Genomic DNA, 16,629 nt, shown 5'->3' on the forward strand with positions numbered 1-16,629 from the left:
ATGACCTTCTGAGGCCTCTTCCAATCCTAATCTTCTATGATTCTATGATTTAATTGTTTATGCTGCATCCCTGCCAGCCTCAAGGGGCGAGTGACCTATACCCCCCAAGAGAGGCAGGTCTTACCCCCAGCACCCCAGTCCAAGCATGGCATGGCACGGCACAGCACGGCACATCTTCAGATTGTTGGTAGAGCTACGGTCTCTATTAAATCATAAATTCAAAACACTGTATACAGCAAACACTCTCTCGCTCCCTCTTGCTTCCCATCCCATTCCCACATCTGCCCTTCCTAGTCTCCACTTCTAGCTGAATGCTTTAATTGTCCCTCTCTATTTTAAAGACTCCCATTGTTTTTCCTCTCCCCCACCCCCATTTTCTACTCCCCTTGGTGATCTCTCTATTTCTATTGTTCCCACACCACCTTTACTCCTCTCAGGATGGGGGCCAGAGCACAGGTCTTCCTTGTCCTCCCAACTTGGGTGAGGAATGTGTTGAATGGGAGCAGATGAAAGTCAATTTGCAGGTGATACCTTCCAAATGCTGGCAAGATGACAGCCCTGATTTTCACTTGTTGCATTTCATTCAGTATGAACAAGAAAAAAAAAGCTAGTCAGTTTCCTTTATGTTTCTAGTCAGTTTCACTCTCTGGCTCAGAGGAGGTCTAGAGCACATGGCTGTTAAAGCTAGTGCCTTGTCTACACAAACACTCATACCAATGAAGCTGCATCAGGTAGCTGTGATGGGAAAGAAAAGGTTAGTGAGGATATGGCCTTATGGGAACCCTAGATATGCTCTACAGGTCCGATTTTCAGAGCCACTGAGCACTCAGAGCTGTACTCCTTTGACTTGCTGGGCTTGCACCTTACCTGCCATTTTAGTTCTCAGGGAGATGGTAGTGTGAAGTAGGGATTGCTCTTACAGGGATGTTACCCTGCAGTCACACACTCCTCTTTTTGCTGCCAGAATGTGTGTTTGTAGGTGCCAGGGTGCACTGCCCCATGAGACTGCATTGTTAACATGCACATTACCAGTGTCAACGTGAGGGCTCTGGCAGGGGATTGTCAAGAGGATTACACAAAAGTAGGTTGAGTCTATAAGTTTGACTCCTGATTCTGAACCTGACTTACCCCTTCCATTGCTTGATATCCAGTCAGCTTCCAGATATCCAAACTAGCTGAACATGTTATACTTAGAGCTATGCAGCAGGGCTACCATCCCCAGCCCAAAGACGCAAAGTAAGCAAGGCCAGCCTATTGATGGTAAATAATTGACAATTGAAGTGGGCTACCAAAACTCCAGCTGACAAGAGAGGGCTCTTCACAAATAGAAGACAAATTTTATATATTTACTTCCACTTTCAGAGCTTCTCTAAAAAGGAATGAATCAACTGTTGACTGGGCTAGTACAAAACAGCCATTACACAGTGAGCAAGAGCTTACACAGCGCCATGAACATCAGGCTCGGCTTTTACCGAGCAAAGAAATGTCAACCTGGCCAAAAGGAATTACATCCCTTCCCCTCTTCTCAGGGTACCAAGGGATCTCCAAGCTTCACCTGAGGATCCCATCGGAGAATGCACCTTGACTTACACCTTGCTTCAATCATTGAATGGAAACCCTGGGCACTGGAAGACATGGCAGCTGCATGAAAAAAAGATTCCCATTTGCAGAACTACCAGATCATGGACTAACAACAAGACAACTGCCCTAGGAACATACAGTGCCTTGCTCCCAGACTGGGTACTTCACCTATCACACTGACCCCCTGTGGAGAAATCCAGGCAAGAGAAAAGGAAGTGGGGAAAAAATCAACACCTCAACAAATTTTGTTCAATCCTGTTGACATTAAGCAGAGCTTTGTTATCTGTCCTGAGAGGGGGCCCCTTAAGTCAAAGAGTGTGGAGAAGAGAAAATGCCTTGAGTTTTATATTCTACAGCAGTCTAAGAAGCAAACCCTCCTGAAGCTGAGCCAGCTGGAGTTAGTAGAGCCAATCGGCATCAGAGAGAACAAGCTACATGGGAAGGAAATCAGTTTCCAGATGAGATGCCTGTGCTGTGCCCACAGAGCTCATAAAAAGGGATTAGCATGTTAACCACATAATTAAACATGAAAAATTTAGCAGGCATCTTCAAAGGCAGGCAACAAAAACCCAGAGGTCACAAAAACAAAATTTGCTGTGAATCAGGTTTAATTACAGAAGGGGCTCCTTCCAGAACCAGAATTTCTTACAGTTAATGGATTATTTCTTTCAAGAGATGTCAGTGCTTCATTTTACCCCAGTGTTGTGCCCACAACTGGATATTGCTCAAATTAAAAGATGACACTGAATTTCTTAAAAATAACTGCAGATTAAGAGATGGGACAGCAGGCTCCAACACAAATGTTCATCCCGCCCTATCTGAACACTTGACCCAAACCTTTCAGAGGGGTGACAAAATCTGAATGAAGTCATTCAATGCCACTTTACACACTTTCATTTCATTTTTTTGGCCTCTTTGATCCTGAGGGCAGGAAATGCCAAAATACAATGAGAATGGCTTCTTTTAGGGCACCTGCAGTTCAGCCAGGAGCAGCAAGGAGCAGATTGCTTATACAAAATCTTGACTGAATGATTCACAGTCCAGCCGTGTAGATGCAAGAGGTCTGGACAGCTCAAATAAGCATCCAAACCACTCTATTAACAATGCAGATTCAAGATCCAGTACTGAATGATCTATGGCTAACACTTTAACCTGTATCACATCATCCCTCTGGGTGAGCTCTAACTGAACAGAATGCTCTCCACACACTCAGCCTATAGATGCCACTCACACATGTAAAACTGGAGTTGCAGATTATTTGTTTTATAAAAGAAGCACTAATATTTTTGCCTACACTGACTGTTGCTACTTTTTGCATGGAGCATACATCTTTGATTCAGAAATAGATCCTGCAACAACACTGATCAATCTGAAAAATAAAATACGGCAGGGAAGGAAAAATGACTCAAAACTGAACATCCAGAAAGGTGAAATTCTGGGCATCTTTCTTTTCCCCCAGTTTTAGTAATAGTGTATCATTAAATAGGAAATGAACTAAAATACAATGATAAAATCAAATTCCAAATAATACTTAGCTCTTACACATCCACACAACTCTAAGCACTCTGAAAAGAACCATTATCCCAACTTTACAGATGGGGAAACTGAGGCACAGAGCAGCAGAGCCAGAAAAAGTCAGGTCTCCTGATTCCAAACCCAGTGCTCTATCCACAGGCTGCACTGCCTCCGAAGACTGAAGCATCTCTTCCTGGTTTTGAACCAGGGGCCTTTCATGTATTAGGCCAACCTGATCCCCACAACACTACAGAACACTGCATTTCAAAATAAGTTTGCCAAGAGGCTTTCTGCTTGCATTTGAGAGAGGTTACTAATGTGGCACGCAGTCACAGAGTTTCTTCTTTCAATGCTACGACAGGACCTACTGCAGCCCTCTGGTGTCTGAAGATCAGGACACAACTGCTTCTCTTTGGCTATGGTAAAGAGAGATACCACCTTTGAAGCTGTTTGAGGTATCAAAAGGATCTTGACAAAGGCACACAAGTCAGTAAACTGCATACATGCCATCACAGACCGAGGCTAATCCATGAAGCTAAGTCTTTAGAAAAAAGCACATATTGTAGGCAACAGACATGGTGATAACTGAGCAGGAGCCATTAGTACACTCGGGGAGAGGAAGTAGGGCAAAAGCATTGCAGCAGAGGGATGAAAGATGAGAAAGAGACAAAATTTGAGAGATGGTAGCGTTAGTTTAGGCTGCAATGGTCAGATTCTGATCCCACTGACTGCAACGGAGTGGTGTGCCTGTTACGGAGCAGAATTTGGCCCCTAGAGATTAGGGCAATAAAGAAAGATTCATTGGTTCCCTGTCCAGACTCCTCGTCTGGCCACGCTACCCCCCCATGGTACTAGCACTGTGAAATGTAGGCATTGCTATGAAAGAGACAAAGGCAACATTGCTGCTCAGCTAACATTCCATCAATAAAACAGGTTCCCAGAGGAAGCACCGTTACCAGAATCATTTAAAAATGGATTGGATAATGCCCTGGAGAACGGATTATAGAGAACAACTGTGCTCCCAATGGGATGGGCAAGACGGGACTTAAAGGTCTTTTCCATTTCCAGGATTCTACAGGACTGCAGACAAGGAACGAGAATGCGGCCCTTAAAACTGAGAATACCAGTCTCTGGGTACCAATTGTGGCAAACAATTCTAACTGTGTTAGTCTCACAGGACTAGCTTTAGCTGCACGCCTGCCTGGCTGATGCTTCCAGATACCGGCTGGCTTCAGTTGTTTCCCTTGACACCACTCTTGAATAAGCAGCTCTCAGCCGAGAGATGCTGACTCTATGTTCACCGGCTGCTCTGCTCCGAGACAGAGGCATGGCTTCCACAGGGCAGTTTTGAAGCACAAGTGGCAGCATCAAGAGTGAATTTAAGTTGAGGTTGGTTTTTTTGGTTTTTTTTTAAACTCATGAATTTTCATCCGCAGCAAATGGAGGAGGAAGCAACTTCCACTTTACTTTGCAACACCCTGCAGAGTCTGCAAAGGTCATCCATTTCTCTGGGAGATTTCCACCCACATGCAGTGAAGTGGGATCAGGCATGTGAGGCATTCCGCATTTATTCCACTCCTCACTTACTGTCCCAGTTCAGCTTTCATCAAGGAGGACACCACCAAGGACTTTGGACAGAAGTGAATAGACAAAAGCTGTGAACCCCACAAACAAGATGAGACATGACAATCCTGCTGTCTATTACATGCTCTTCTGATCCACATAAGGGTGGGACGGGACATAGCACTGGCTCTTGTGCTTGCAAAGCACACTGCTGAGGTGGCTCAGGCTCATGGTGCACTTTGGGGGCTGCAGCACTGACAGTTGGCTATAGCAGCATGTTTCACAGGCAAGCTCATGCGCAGGTTAGTATTACAGACGGTGATCCCATCACCACACACAGAGTACCTTGGAATAACCTACTTTGAAGTCTCAAATGCAGATAGGTCTTCTGCCTTGGGCTTGAGGCTAAACCAGCAAAGTAAAATGAACAAAAACAAAACAAACAAACAAAAAAAAACAAATTCCTCTGTGATTTGAGCAGCACCAAGTCATTTGTGCAATCTGTATAGTTTGCCCGTCGGGCTGGAGTGTTTAGCAGTGTCCAGGAGAGGTGAGAGGGTTATTAGTTAAGTAGGGAAAAACTATTGATATAATTTTCTATGTCAGGTGTCTCAAATCTCCACTTCCGTCATAGTGGTAAAGATTAAAACCCTCCTCATACCCAGATGGCATGAAACAAGTTGTCTGAGTATTTACTTTAACGCCTCTTGCTAACAGACTCAATTTTTAAAAATCTTTGCTCCACTGACTGAGATAATAAATAACAATAATCCCTAGCTCTTAGGTAGTGCTGTTCGTTGGCAGATCTCAAAAGCGCTTTATAAAGCGGGTCAGTAGCATTAACCCCATTTTACAGATGGGGAAACTGAGGCACAGGTGAAGTGACTTGCCCAAGGGCAGCAGGCAGTGGCTGCCCTGGGAACAGAACCCCAATTTTCTGAGGCCTTGTCCAGTGTTTTATCCACTAGGCAACATGACCTAGTGGTGCCAGAGCTTCTCTGTTGCTGCCCCCTTAGAAAATACTTCAGAAGACAAGCGGAGAGGACAAGACTCAAGCTTCAGCTAGTGAACAAAGACTGAGTAGACCGTCCTGATTGCAATGACGATTCACCCACGATTTATGAATGCCTAGCCACCTTCCTGAATGAGACAAATGGGACTCTCTCTCCTCTCTGCCAACAGCTTTTGAGATTTGTGTACAGAGGTCAAATTTAGCATTTTCAGCTTAAAAGGGGACTCTCCAGCAGTGTAAACTGAGAGCTTTATCAAAGTCTAATATGAACAAAAAGGCTTCCAGACTCTAAAAACACAAGGTCTGTGAGCATTTAAGTATCAGTATCTCTCTCTCTCTCTCTCTCTCAACTGGAAACCCAGGCAGCATAGGGCTAGAACTGGAGAACTAGGAAGTGAAACTGCTAGATTATTTTACTCTTTGTTCCTCATTCAGTTGGGACAGTAAAATCAAACACTCCATGGTGAAAGGCAGAGCAAATCAGAACTTTGAAATGCTTTGTTTTAATACTTTCAGGTGGGATTAGTAACACAGGGAAGATCTAATTTTTAAAGTGTGACTTTTAACACTGGCATTGTCCCCTTTAAATTGTAGCCTCTGGCACATCTTAGGAGTTCTAAACCCTTCAAAAGAAAGACTGTAAGAAAGCCTGGGTGGAAGCCACTCCTTATGTTTGGATTTCCCATTATAATAAAAATAATAATAAAATCAGCCCCTTGTTAAAATTTCCCCTGTTGGGGGGATTGAGTAGCAGAGTTTCTCAGCAACAGAAGAAATTGGATCAGTTTTTAAAAAGGGATAAGTTTTGCTGGGATCTTTTCATTTGCTTAATGCTGATGCCAGTAAGGCAGAGTCATTTTAAATCCTTTGGCCAAGTACAGGTAGCTCCTGGATCCAGATAGTGACTTGAAACAAGGGGTAATGAACAATTACCTCATGGAATAGGTGCAATTCAAGAATCTTACTATGAGTTTTTAAAGCTTTACAAGATTTAGGACCAGTCAACCTGACACACCCACCTGCCCCCTTTTGTCTTCCCATGAGATGGGAAGGGTTGAGACTACTGGCTGCCTAGATCCAGGCTAGGATTCTCCACCTAGGATCCATAATTCAGGAATGTATAGTGTAGTATCTCTCACAGCATGGAAATAGACAGGAGTCAGCTGTGATGAATATAAAGAAAATGCTTTATTGAAGCTGCTGGACAAAAAGAGACCCTTGTGTTTTTTCCTGGCTCTCTAGTTCCCAGACTAAGGGCTGGTCTTCACTAAGGGAAGATCCATGCTGCTGCAATCCATGTAGCAAGGATAGATTTAGCGGATCTAGTGAAGTCCCACTAAATCAACGGCAGAGCACTCTCTGGTACAGCTCTCTGAAGAGTAAGGTATGTTGACCAGAGAGCATCTCCCATCAATACAGCGCAGTGACAACACTGGGGTAAGTCGACCTAAGCTATGTCGACTCCAGCTACGGTTATTCACGTAACTGGAGTAGCATAACTTAGGTTCACTTACCCCCATAGTGAAGACAAGCTGTAACTAACACACACACACACCAGTCTGAGCTACCTAGAGTTCTTGTACAGTCTCCCTAAATCGTGGTCTGGATTAAGCATTCATGGACAAACACCTAAATCAAAATATTATTATTGACTCCTTGAGCAAAGTCTAAGCCCTGTTTAAAAAAATAGGAAGATTTCATCAGGGGCAAGGTAGGAACCTGGGTACCTTTTTAATAGTGTTGTGCTTGCTGTTGCCTCGGTCAGCATTCTCGTTGTGCAGTATATCCAGCGCTGTCTCCCTCTCCTTCAGTTTCAGCGCCTCAATCTCGGTCTTCAATTCGTTCAGTTGCTCCTGCAGGTGCTTGCTCTTCTCCATGTACTCCACTCTGGCACACATAATACACAGCCTTGTGGTTACGTGGTTCCATGACAACTGATAGGGGCTTTTAATTTCATCATGCCCAGAGCATGAAATTGATTACACTAGTTTATGCTGTTCAATGAACTACACTGAGCAGTTTGTTCATTATTAAAAATAGATGCCAGATAGCCAATTCAAGAGCAAAACTATGTCATGTAGGTATGAAAAAATAGCCAGTTTAGCATGGCCAGATGATGTTTATACACCTCCGCATCTCTGCTAGTAGCTGCAGCATGATGCTGGTTAGTCCTCTGCAATTCCAATGAGAGCTACCGGTTTGAACAATGCTGTTCTACGCTACAGTGTATTTATAAACCCAGTCTACCAAAATGTATGAAGTTCTCAATTCATCTAGGCCAGATTTACCAAGAGTGACTAGTGATTTTGGGTGCCTTAAAATGTCTTAAAGAGTCCTGATTTTTAGAGGGTGGGGGCTCAGCACTGTCTCAAATATAGGTCTCCTTAAGGTGTCAAGGACCCCAAAAACTGATGCATCTAAAATGGTTAAAAGAAAAGGAGGACTTGTGGCACCTTAGAGACTAAAATTTCTTTGAGCATAAGCTTTTGTGAGCTACAGCTCACTTCGTCGGATGCTGTAGCTCACGAAAGCTTATGCTCAAATAAATTTGTTAGTCTCTAAGGTGCCACAAGTACTCCTTTTCTTTTTGCGAATACAGACTAACACGGCTGCTACTCTGAACCCTAAAATGGTTAGTCACTCTTGACCTTAATTGTCTCCCATAATGCATTGCCTAGCACACTCTAGGCAATCAAGACTGTGACTCAGTACCGAGACCCAAGCAATAAACACATGGCCAAGCATGCAGAGATTGCAAAATACCAGCACATCCCCGGTTACCTTGCTAAGCGTGAGGCCCTGTTACGAACTGCACCCAAGCACCTGAAGAGTGCAGACATTCCTGCAGTGGATCAACACAGACAGAATATTTTTGTCCTTATCATTTGAGCTGTGTGGTTAGAGAGGGATGATGTGATCTAGTGATTTAAGCACTGGACTGGAAATTAGAAACTCCTGAGATCTTATCCCAGCTCTAATCCTCTCCTTTGTGGCCTTGGGCAAGTCATTTAATCTCTCTGTATCTCAAGTTTCCCATATACGGTAAAAACATAGGAACTGCCATACCGTATCAGAGTGTGGTCCATTTAGTTGAATCTCTCACCCCAACAGTGGTCAGCACCAGATAATTGAGAGGTTCAAGAAATCCCAGAATGGATAGTTACGGACTAACCAGACTATAGGGGAAATTTCATTCAAATCCCAAGAAGTTAGTAGCTAGCTCATGTCCACAGCAGATGAGTGTATATCCCATCCGTTTTTTAACATGGTAACTGAACAGGTTTCATTGTTCAAACCTGTTTTGAATCCTGCTAAGCTCTTGGTCTCAATGAATCAGGATTCCACCAGGGCAACATAGAGAACCCATCCTGGAGGACAGGAGACTAAGTTTCTTAACAACTACACCACATGCCTGGACTGCTCCAGCAGATTGAAATGTTGAGGCCTTCCCATTTTGCCTCACATTGCCACCAATCAGAGATCTACCATTTCAGAACAATAGGCCAAATTCATTAGGCGTAACAACATTCATTTTCAGTTGTGCTAGACAAGGAACTATTCTGACTTGTGCACACAGACTGTTGAAGCAAACTACATACTTCTCTTTCTCTATTTCCATGGAAAGTCTCTTCATGTCTGTATCCTTGAAGTCAAAGGAGAGGCTCTCACTGATGAGGTTGAAACTTGGCAGGTCAGCAGGCAGCGCTGTCATACCTGAGTTCATGGGCTGCTAAAGAGAAAGCACAGATTAATCATCTTTGGACACACAGCCACTGCTATCTGGAAGCATTCTGTAGCAGAAAGCTAAAAAGATAAGACTATGGCTGATCCTGTAATACAAGAAGCTACGTAATTGTGCTTTAGTGAAGAGCTGGCTCACTGACTGCATAGACAATGCTGGCGATGTGCTAATTCACTGCATCCCTTTTGAAGGACGTTATGCTGCCTCCAACGACATTGATCAAGAAAGTATCTCATTTACTGTGTACAGGGGTCTGAGAGTATTGCTGGGACAATGTGACTCATACCTTCATTATCAAAACCATCGGAAGAACCTAGCATATGCCACAGTGGAAATAAAAGATAACTACTTATATTAAACATAGTGCCTTTCATGCTGAAGGATTTCTAACACTTTAAGCGCTTTAGGAGAGGCAGCATGGCCCAGTGCATAGAGAATTGAACTGTGACTCAACGGACCTGGGTTCTATTCCCAGCTCTACCATTGGCCTGCTGAGTGACCCTGGGCAAGTCACTTTGCCTATCCATGCCTCCGTATCCCCATTTTACAGATGGGGAAAATACTACTGACCTTTGAGATCTATTGAAGAAGAGCACTATATAAAAGCTAGGTATTATTTTTATTTAATATATATACAAGGATCACTAAAGACTGCTGGAAGGCAGCTGCCTCTGGGGTGAAACTCGGCAGCTATTTAACAGTAAAACTGCATACCAGTTAAGGACAGGAAGCAAAGGGTGCTAGTACAAAACCCTCTATGACAGAAGAATCAATTGGAAGTGCAGAGAAAAGGGTGGCAGAATGGAATTACCCAAATCAGAAATCGGCCAGGACCTCAGACACAACACATCCTGACCCTTGCAAAGTTCCATGGTATATTCAATTGTCACAATTGGCCAGAACATCCGTTTTAAGCTTCATCTGGAAGATGGCACCTCATCTCTCACACACCATCCTCTAGTATTATGCTGAGGAACCGGCCCATTATTGACTCAAAGGAAAGAGTGCCATGTACTAAAATCACCAACACCAATTCCCGCACACACTATTCCTTTAAGGTCTCCTAGCCAAAGGCTGACCTGCCCCAACTTTGTTTGTCTTGGGGGATCATAGCAAAAGGTGTTATTAAAGGATTACAGGTTGGTGGGAGGTTTGACAATAACTGTCAAGAATAAGGCCATGCTTTGTGTGTATTGACTCTGGGACCGAGGGCAGGAACTGTCTGCGAATTTCACAGACTAGAATGCTGTGCTTGGTCTCCCTCCCTTGCTCCCTAGATTAAGATAATCCAAGGACTGTTATAGCTAGTCCAAGGCTGGCAGCAGTAGGTCTGATGGGATAGCAATGGATTTACTCGGCACAATAACCCTCCCTCCCTTGCCATAGGCATAAACTTCACAGTCAATAGGAGCTTGTCCCTCACTTGCCATGAGCAAATCCAGTGAGACATCATTTCATTTGTCCTGAAGAACCGGAGCTGAAATGGGAACATATTGTACAAGCAAAAGCAGTGAGAACAAGGCAGCTGAAGCTAGATGCTTGGCCTGGCACCAGGGTTACGTTCATTTACCCACTTTGTGCACGCAATGTAAATACCATTTCCTACTCCTGTTTCTTTTCCAACACACAGCTTATCCTGCTGCTTTTGTGTGCAGTGCAGTCAAGTTAATATTGCTGTGAGACTCTTCAAAGGGACACCTGTGACTCTAAATTCCAGAATCTCAGAGAGAGAGACAAAATAGACAAAAGTGCCTAAGTGACTGAAGAGCCTAAGGGTAGGTCTACACTGCAATCAAAGGTGTGACTGCGGCATGCATAGACATGATCGAGCTAGCTTGAACAACAATAGCAATGAAGCCATGGCAGCGTGGGCTAGCTGCTTGGGTATATACCCAGTGTCCTAAGAAGCGTTGTTCAGCCCATGCTGCCGTGGCTTCAATGCTATTGTTATTCAAGCTAGCTAGATCACATACAGACTAACACGGCTGCTACTCTGAAAGCTAGCTTGTGTAAGTCTACACTTGCTGCAGTCACACCTCCTGACTGCAGTGTAGACAGACCCTGAATCTCATGGACTTTCAGTGGGACTTAGGCACTTTGGACAGCTTTACCTGTATGAAGTTTTCTGGCCTATGCAGGAAGTCAGACTAGATGATGATAATGGTTCCTTTTTTGCCCTTAAATACTTTGTCAAAAAGTTACTAGATTACAAGTTTTACAAATTTGAACAGTAGTTTCAGATATTACATCTGCTGAGCTCCCATGCCAACTTTCTGTGGTTATACAACTACAATCCTCCCTCTCTTCACTGTTGCTGTATGGAAGAGCCACCTAAGCAGGTGAAGAACAGGCTAACTGATCATATGCACCAGAGAATGGATAGGGAGCAAAGAACAGTGAAACCAATTATACACAAAGTGCTATCAGGCACAACAGCTTCAAATCTGGGGGAAATATTTTCCCATCTCACGTCTCTCATTTGCAGTAAACCTAGGTTACACTTGTGACAAGAAAAGGAGTACTTGTGGCACCTTAGAGGCTAACAAATTCATCCGATGAAGCGAACTGTAGCTCACGAAAGCTTATGCTCCAATAAATTTGTTAGTCTCTAAGGTGCCACAAGTACTCCTTTTCCTTTTGCGAATACAGACTAACATGGCTGCTACTCAAACTTTTAACGAGTGAAGGTGAGAAATTCCCAGCGCAAACGGTGATTACTAAACTGAGGCGGTTTAAGAAAAGGTTACTCACCTGGTGTGGTGACTGAGGTTCTTCAAGATGTGTATCCCTGTGGGTGCTCCACTTCAGATGTCGGTGCATCCCAGTGCTGTCAATTGGAGATTTTCAGTCTTGTGTGTCTTACTATGAAGGTTGTAACTGCCTTATGGCCTAATGATTACAGGCAGGTTCATGCAGTGATTTGTGGACTAGTGTTGAATACTGAGATGAGGTTGATCATTGTCATGAATCTGTTCATTGGTAGTGCCGTTCTGACCTGTATGGAATCAAGGTGCACCCCGATGAAGTCCAACTGCTGCACGGACACAAGGGTTGACTTTTGTATGTTTATTTATAGTTTTAGGTTCCGGAAGAGTGTGAGGGCTCTCTGGGTGATCTCTGTCGCTGCCATCTGGGTAGGGCCTTTCAAGAGGCAATCGTCTAGGTACAGGAAAATCACTGTTCCTTGTCTGCAAAGGTGTGCTGCAACTACCCTGAGAGTTTTGGAGAAGACCTTTGGTGCAGTGGAAAGACCGAAGGGTAGAACCCTGTATTGGTAGTAGTTGCTTCCTACTGTGAATTGCAGGAATTGTCTATGAGCTGGGTGTATGGTAATGTGGAAATATGCATCTTGTAGATTGAGGGCTGAAAACCAGTGCCCACATTCCAGCGCAGGTATTCTCATACCTAGTGTGACCATCTTGAATCTCTGGGATTGGACGAACTTGTTGAGCATCCTGAGATCTAGGATAGGCCTCCATCCCCAGTTTTTCTTCTGGGTTAAGAAGTAATGGGAGTAGAAACCCTTCCCCCTGTATTGCAGAGGTATAGTTCCACAGCACCAAGTTGAAGAAGATGGTTTACTTCTTGTCATAGAAGGTGCTCATGAGAAGAGTACCTGAAGAGGGATGGGGACAGGAGTAAGGTGGGTGGGCAAGAGGTAAAGGGGATAGCATAGCCAATCTTGACCTCTAAGACCCAACAGTCCATGGTGATTGTTGCCCATGAACGGTCGCAATCGATGGCCAAATAAGCGAGATGTATTTGTCAGTGGTGCTGTCTGGTGGGGGAGGTTGTTCAGACCCTGGACCAATCTTTCAAAACTGTTTGTTCACTGTCAGCTGTGATGAGACTGTTGGTAGCCAGAGATGGTCTCAGTCTTTGTCTTTGCGTCTCATAGGGTCTCTGGAATGATGCGTCTCTATGTTGTGGGTATGGTTGGTAGCGCTTCCGTTTGATGGGACGTGTGTAAATACCCAGTGTGCAGAGAGTCGCTCAAGACCTCATTGGTTTTGGTGGAAAATAATTTTTCCCTATCGAAAGGGAGATCTTCTACTTTCACTTGCAACTCTTTTGGAATTCCTGAAGATTGTAGCCGTAACACCCTACACATGACCACCACTGTAGCTGTTGCTTGTGCTGCTGTGTCAGCGACGTTCAGGGATGCTTGCAAGGCCTTTCTGGCTGCCAGTTGTCCCTCCATCAATATGGCTCTAAATTGGCCCTGCTTCTCTTCCGGCAGGCTGTTGATAAATTCATATAATTTGCCAAAATTATTGTGGTAGTACTTTGTAGGAGAGCACTGTAATTGGCTACTCTGAACTGCAAAGTTGCTGAGGAATAGACTTTCCTCCCAAAGAGGTCGAGCCTCATGCGGTCCTTGTCCTGTGGAGTGGACCTGTAATGTGGATGCTTGCCACGTTAGTTTGCTGCCTCATCTACTAGAGGGTTGGGTGGAAGAAGAGTAAATCCATTCCTTTGGCTGGCACATAATATTTCCCGTCTGCCCTCTTGCACGTTGGTGGGATGGTAGCTCGTGTTTGCCATACCTTCTCTGCTGTTTCCAGGATAGTGTCATTTATGGCCAAGAAGATCTTAGAGGTGGACGAGGTTTGTAAAATCTGTAATAGTTTGTACTGTGTGTCCTGGACCTCCTCCAGGGGGCTGTCCTTGCTCAATGCATTTCTTTTGAAGAGTTCTTGAAACTGAAATCATATGCCACGGTAAGAGGTGGTGGCATAATGGCTTCATCTGACGATGAAGAGCAATTGTCAGCGCTCTTATGAAGAGGGCTCTTATTCAGTGTTCTCCTTGGCTACTGAGGTTTGTGGACTGGGGGATGGTGGAGGTGATCTGAGTTCGCCTGTAGGTGGAGATACTGGTCAGATACCATGAGCCCTGTATGCCGCCTATGGGGCCTAGGGTGGCCATTGCATGGGGATTGGCATAGGGGGACACATCCAGGGCTGTCTATACCATGGATGGACTGCGTGCCTATGCTGAGTTTTAGACCGTAAAGGGTCCCCCTGCTACTCCACATTCTGTAGGGGAGGAATGCTGCGAAGAAAAGGCACTCTCCTCCTCTTCGTCATTCTCTTCGTCACTCAGCACTGATGGTGCAACAGGCAGTATAGGCTGGTCTGTGGCGATGCATTCTGGAGAGCCATCAGTACTGAAGAAGGGGGACTGAGGTACTGAGGAGGCTGAAATGTCTGTTTGACTGAGAAATTGTTGTGATGCCATTGCTTGCAGTACTTGTGGTACCGACAATGTAGTCTTAGATGGAGCCATAGAGTGAGCCAGTGTCTTGCAGCTCGATTTAGCCTGTGTGGGTGGCACCATCTTGGACTCTGTCCATCGATGCTGACAAAGTCGATGGCGCGGGTGGTGGCGGCATGACTGTCAGCGAGGGTCTCTGTGCAGTTTCTCACACCACTGCGGTTGGTGCCGTGGAGGAGGCATGTCTATGTTTATGCCTTGACTCCGTGTCTCTTGTTTTGGACTCAGCAGATGGCCCAGTACAGACAGTGCTGGAGGTGCCCAGTGCCTTAAAGGTGCTCACCTGTGTGGTGGTCAGAACCAAGGACAGCGACCTGTCAGGAGAAAGTCTCTTTTTTTGTGGTTCTCTCTGCGGAGAGGTCGATACTCTTTTCTTCGAAACTGTCGAGGACTGAGCCTTGTCTTTAGTTGATTCCGAAGTGGATGGGGAGGTCTGTTGTCCCGGTTCGGTTGGAGTGATTTCTCCATAAGAATCAGTTTGAGGTGGAGATCATGGTCACACCTGGTTCTCACTTTGAGACTACTACAGTGAGCAAACTTTTGAGGGTTGTGCAACTCACCAAGGCATCGGAAACACAAGGAGTATCCATTGGAGACCGGCGGCATCGCTTTGCGGCAGGGGCCACAACTCTTAAAGCCTGGGGAACCAAGCATCATTCAGGCAGTTGAGTGTTCCCAGGGCGAACAATGATGAAGTAAGAAAAGTTTTTTTGAACTAACTAATCTCTTATTAAGTATACAACTAACTTATCTAAACTATTTCTTGTAGAAGATGACATTGGAACACTTCCCCAGAGCTCTGTCTCAGGCTGAGGATGGTTGAGAAGGAACTGAGGGGGTCAGGTCGTGCACTAGTCAAGGTGCCAACAGCAGCACAAAACCACTACTATGCACACATGGCCCCGACAGACACTGCTGCCGAAAATCTCCAGTTGACGGTGCTGGGCCTCACTGACACCTGAAGTGGAGCACAAAAAGGGACATCACTCGAAGAACTTTTGCTTTTCCTCCCTTGAAGTGATTTTAACTGCACAACCTTAATGCTGCACTACCAGTCTCTTGCACTTAATAAATATAGACTAACAGTCTGCATGTTAGTCTATATTTATTAATATAAACATATCAAGAGGTAAGGTTTAAGTGCCTGAAGGCATGAAAGACACTGATTGGCAGAAGGAATGAAGACAAAGCCATGTCACAGTCATGCCCTGTAAGTTGCCATCATCTTTTGTCCTTGCCAGCTGGAAAACTTGGGGCAAGCACAGGAGAACTGGTTATGCTAAAAGGATCAAAGAAAGGTAGACAATATTTAGAACTGCCTGGAGTGTTCAGTATCCAAGGAAAGTGAAGTAGGCTGAGGGCACACTGAAATAATGAGATACAAGAGGTACCATGAATGGAAAAAAACAAAGGGCTGGGGTAGATCATTAAGCAAGGAGAGGGAGTGAAGGCAGCTGCTGAGAGCTGAGATCAAGAGTAGCATCTGAAAAGCATATCATTGATTGTAAAGGATCCATCACGCTCTTCTCAGAGCCTCAAGGGGGTTCCCCCCTTAGCTATGTAGAGACCCTCTTGCCTTCCCACTGATGGGAACCTGATAACAACTCCCTTTGGAGCCAATCAGCCCCAACTGAGTCACTGAAGAATGGTGCAAAGAAGCCTCCTACTCCTGCTGATCTGAGACTCAAATTCACATACTGGCGCTAAATAAGCCTAATTCTCCCTGCTTGGTAACATAAAAAAACCTAAAAGCACACTGGCCATGGGCTTCAAGAGCTCTGAGAACAACTTAGCAACTTTTATAAAGCATATCTGCTACCAGTTTGTTTCATGGAAGACTGAGTTACAAAAATAGTAACAGCCTCCTCCTGTCCTTTCTGTAGCCTAGCCACCTCCTGCTCTCCTCCTCCAATGATTTAGTTGGGGTTTGATCCTGCTT

At 44.8% G+C, this 16,629-nt stretch overlaps 1 protein-coding gene across 5 annotated transcripts in view; it reads right to left on the reverse strand.

The window, feature by feature from the left end:
- The window catches only part of NF2 (NF2, moesin-ezrin-radixin like (MERLIN) tumor suppressor), a 94,481-nt gene that overhangs the window by 12,534 nt on the left and 65,318 nt on the right, over positions 1–16,629 (reverse strand). For 2 of the 5 annotated variants that reach the window (XM_084648984.1, XM_084648988.1), the window contains exons 14-15: positions 9,271–9,401; positions 7,399–7,558 (exon numbers count right to left, since the gene is read on the reverse strand). In XM_084648984.1, coding sequence (XP_084505110.1) covers positions 7,399–7,558; positions 9,271–9,401 — 291 coding nt within the window. Of the gene's footprint in view, positions 1–5,019; positions 5,065–7,398; positions 7,559–9,270; positions 9,402–16,629 lie in introns of all 5 variants that reach the window. The other 3 variants (XM_084648987.1, XM_084648986.1, XM_084648985.1) reach the window with 3 other exon arrangements.

The sequence above is a fragment of the Lepidochelys olivacea genome, assembly GCF_965140295.1.
Source record: "Lepidochelys olivacea isolate rLepOli2 genome assembly, chromosome: 15".
Classification (NCBI taxonomy): Eukaryota; Metazoa; Chordata; order Testudines; family Cheloniidae; genus Lepidochelys; species Lepidochelys olivacea.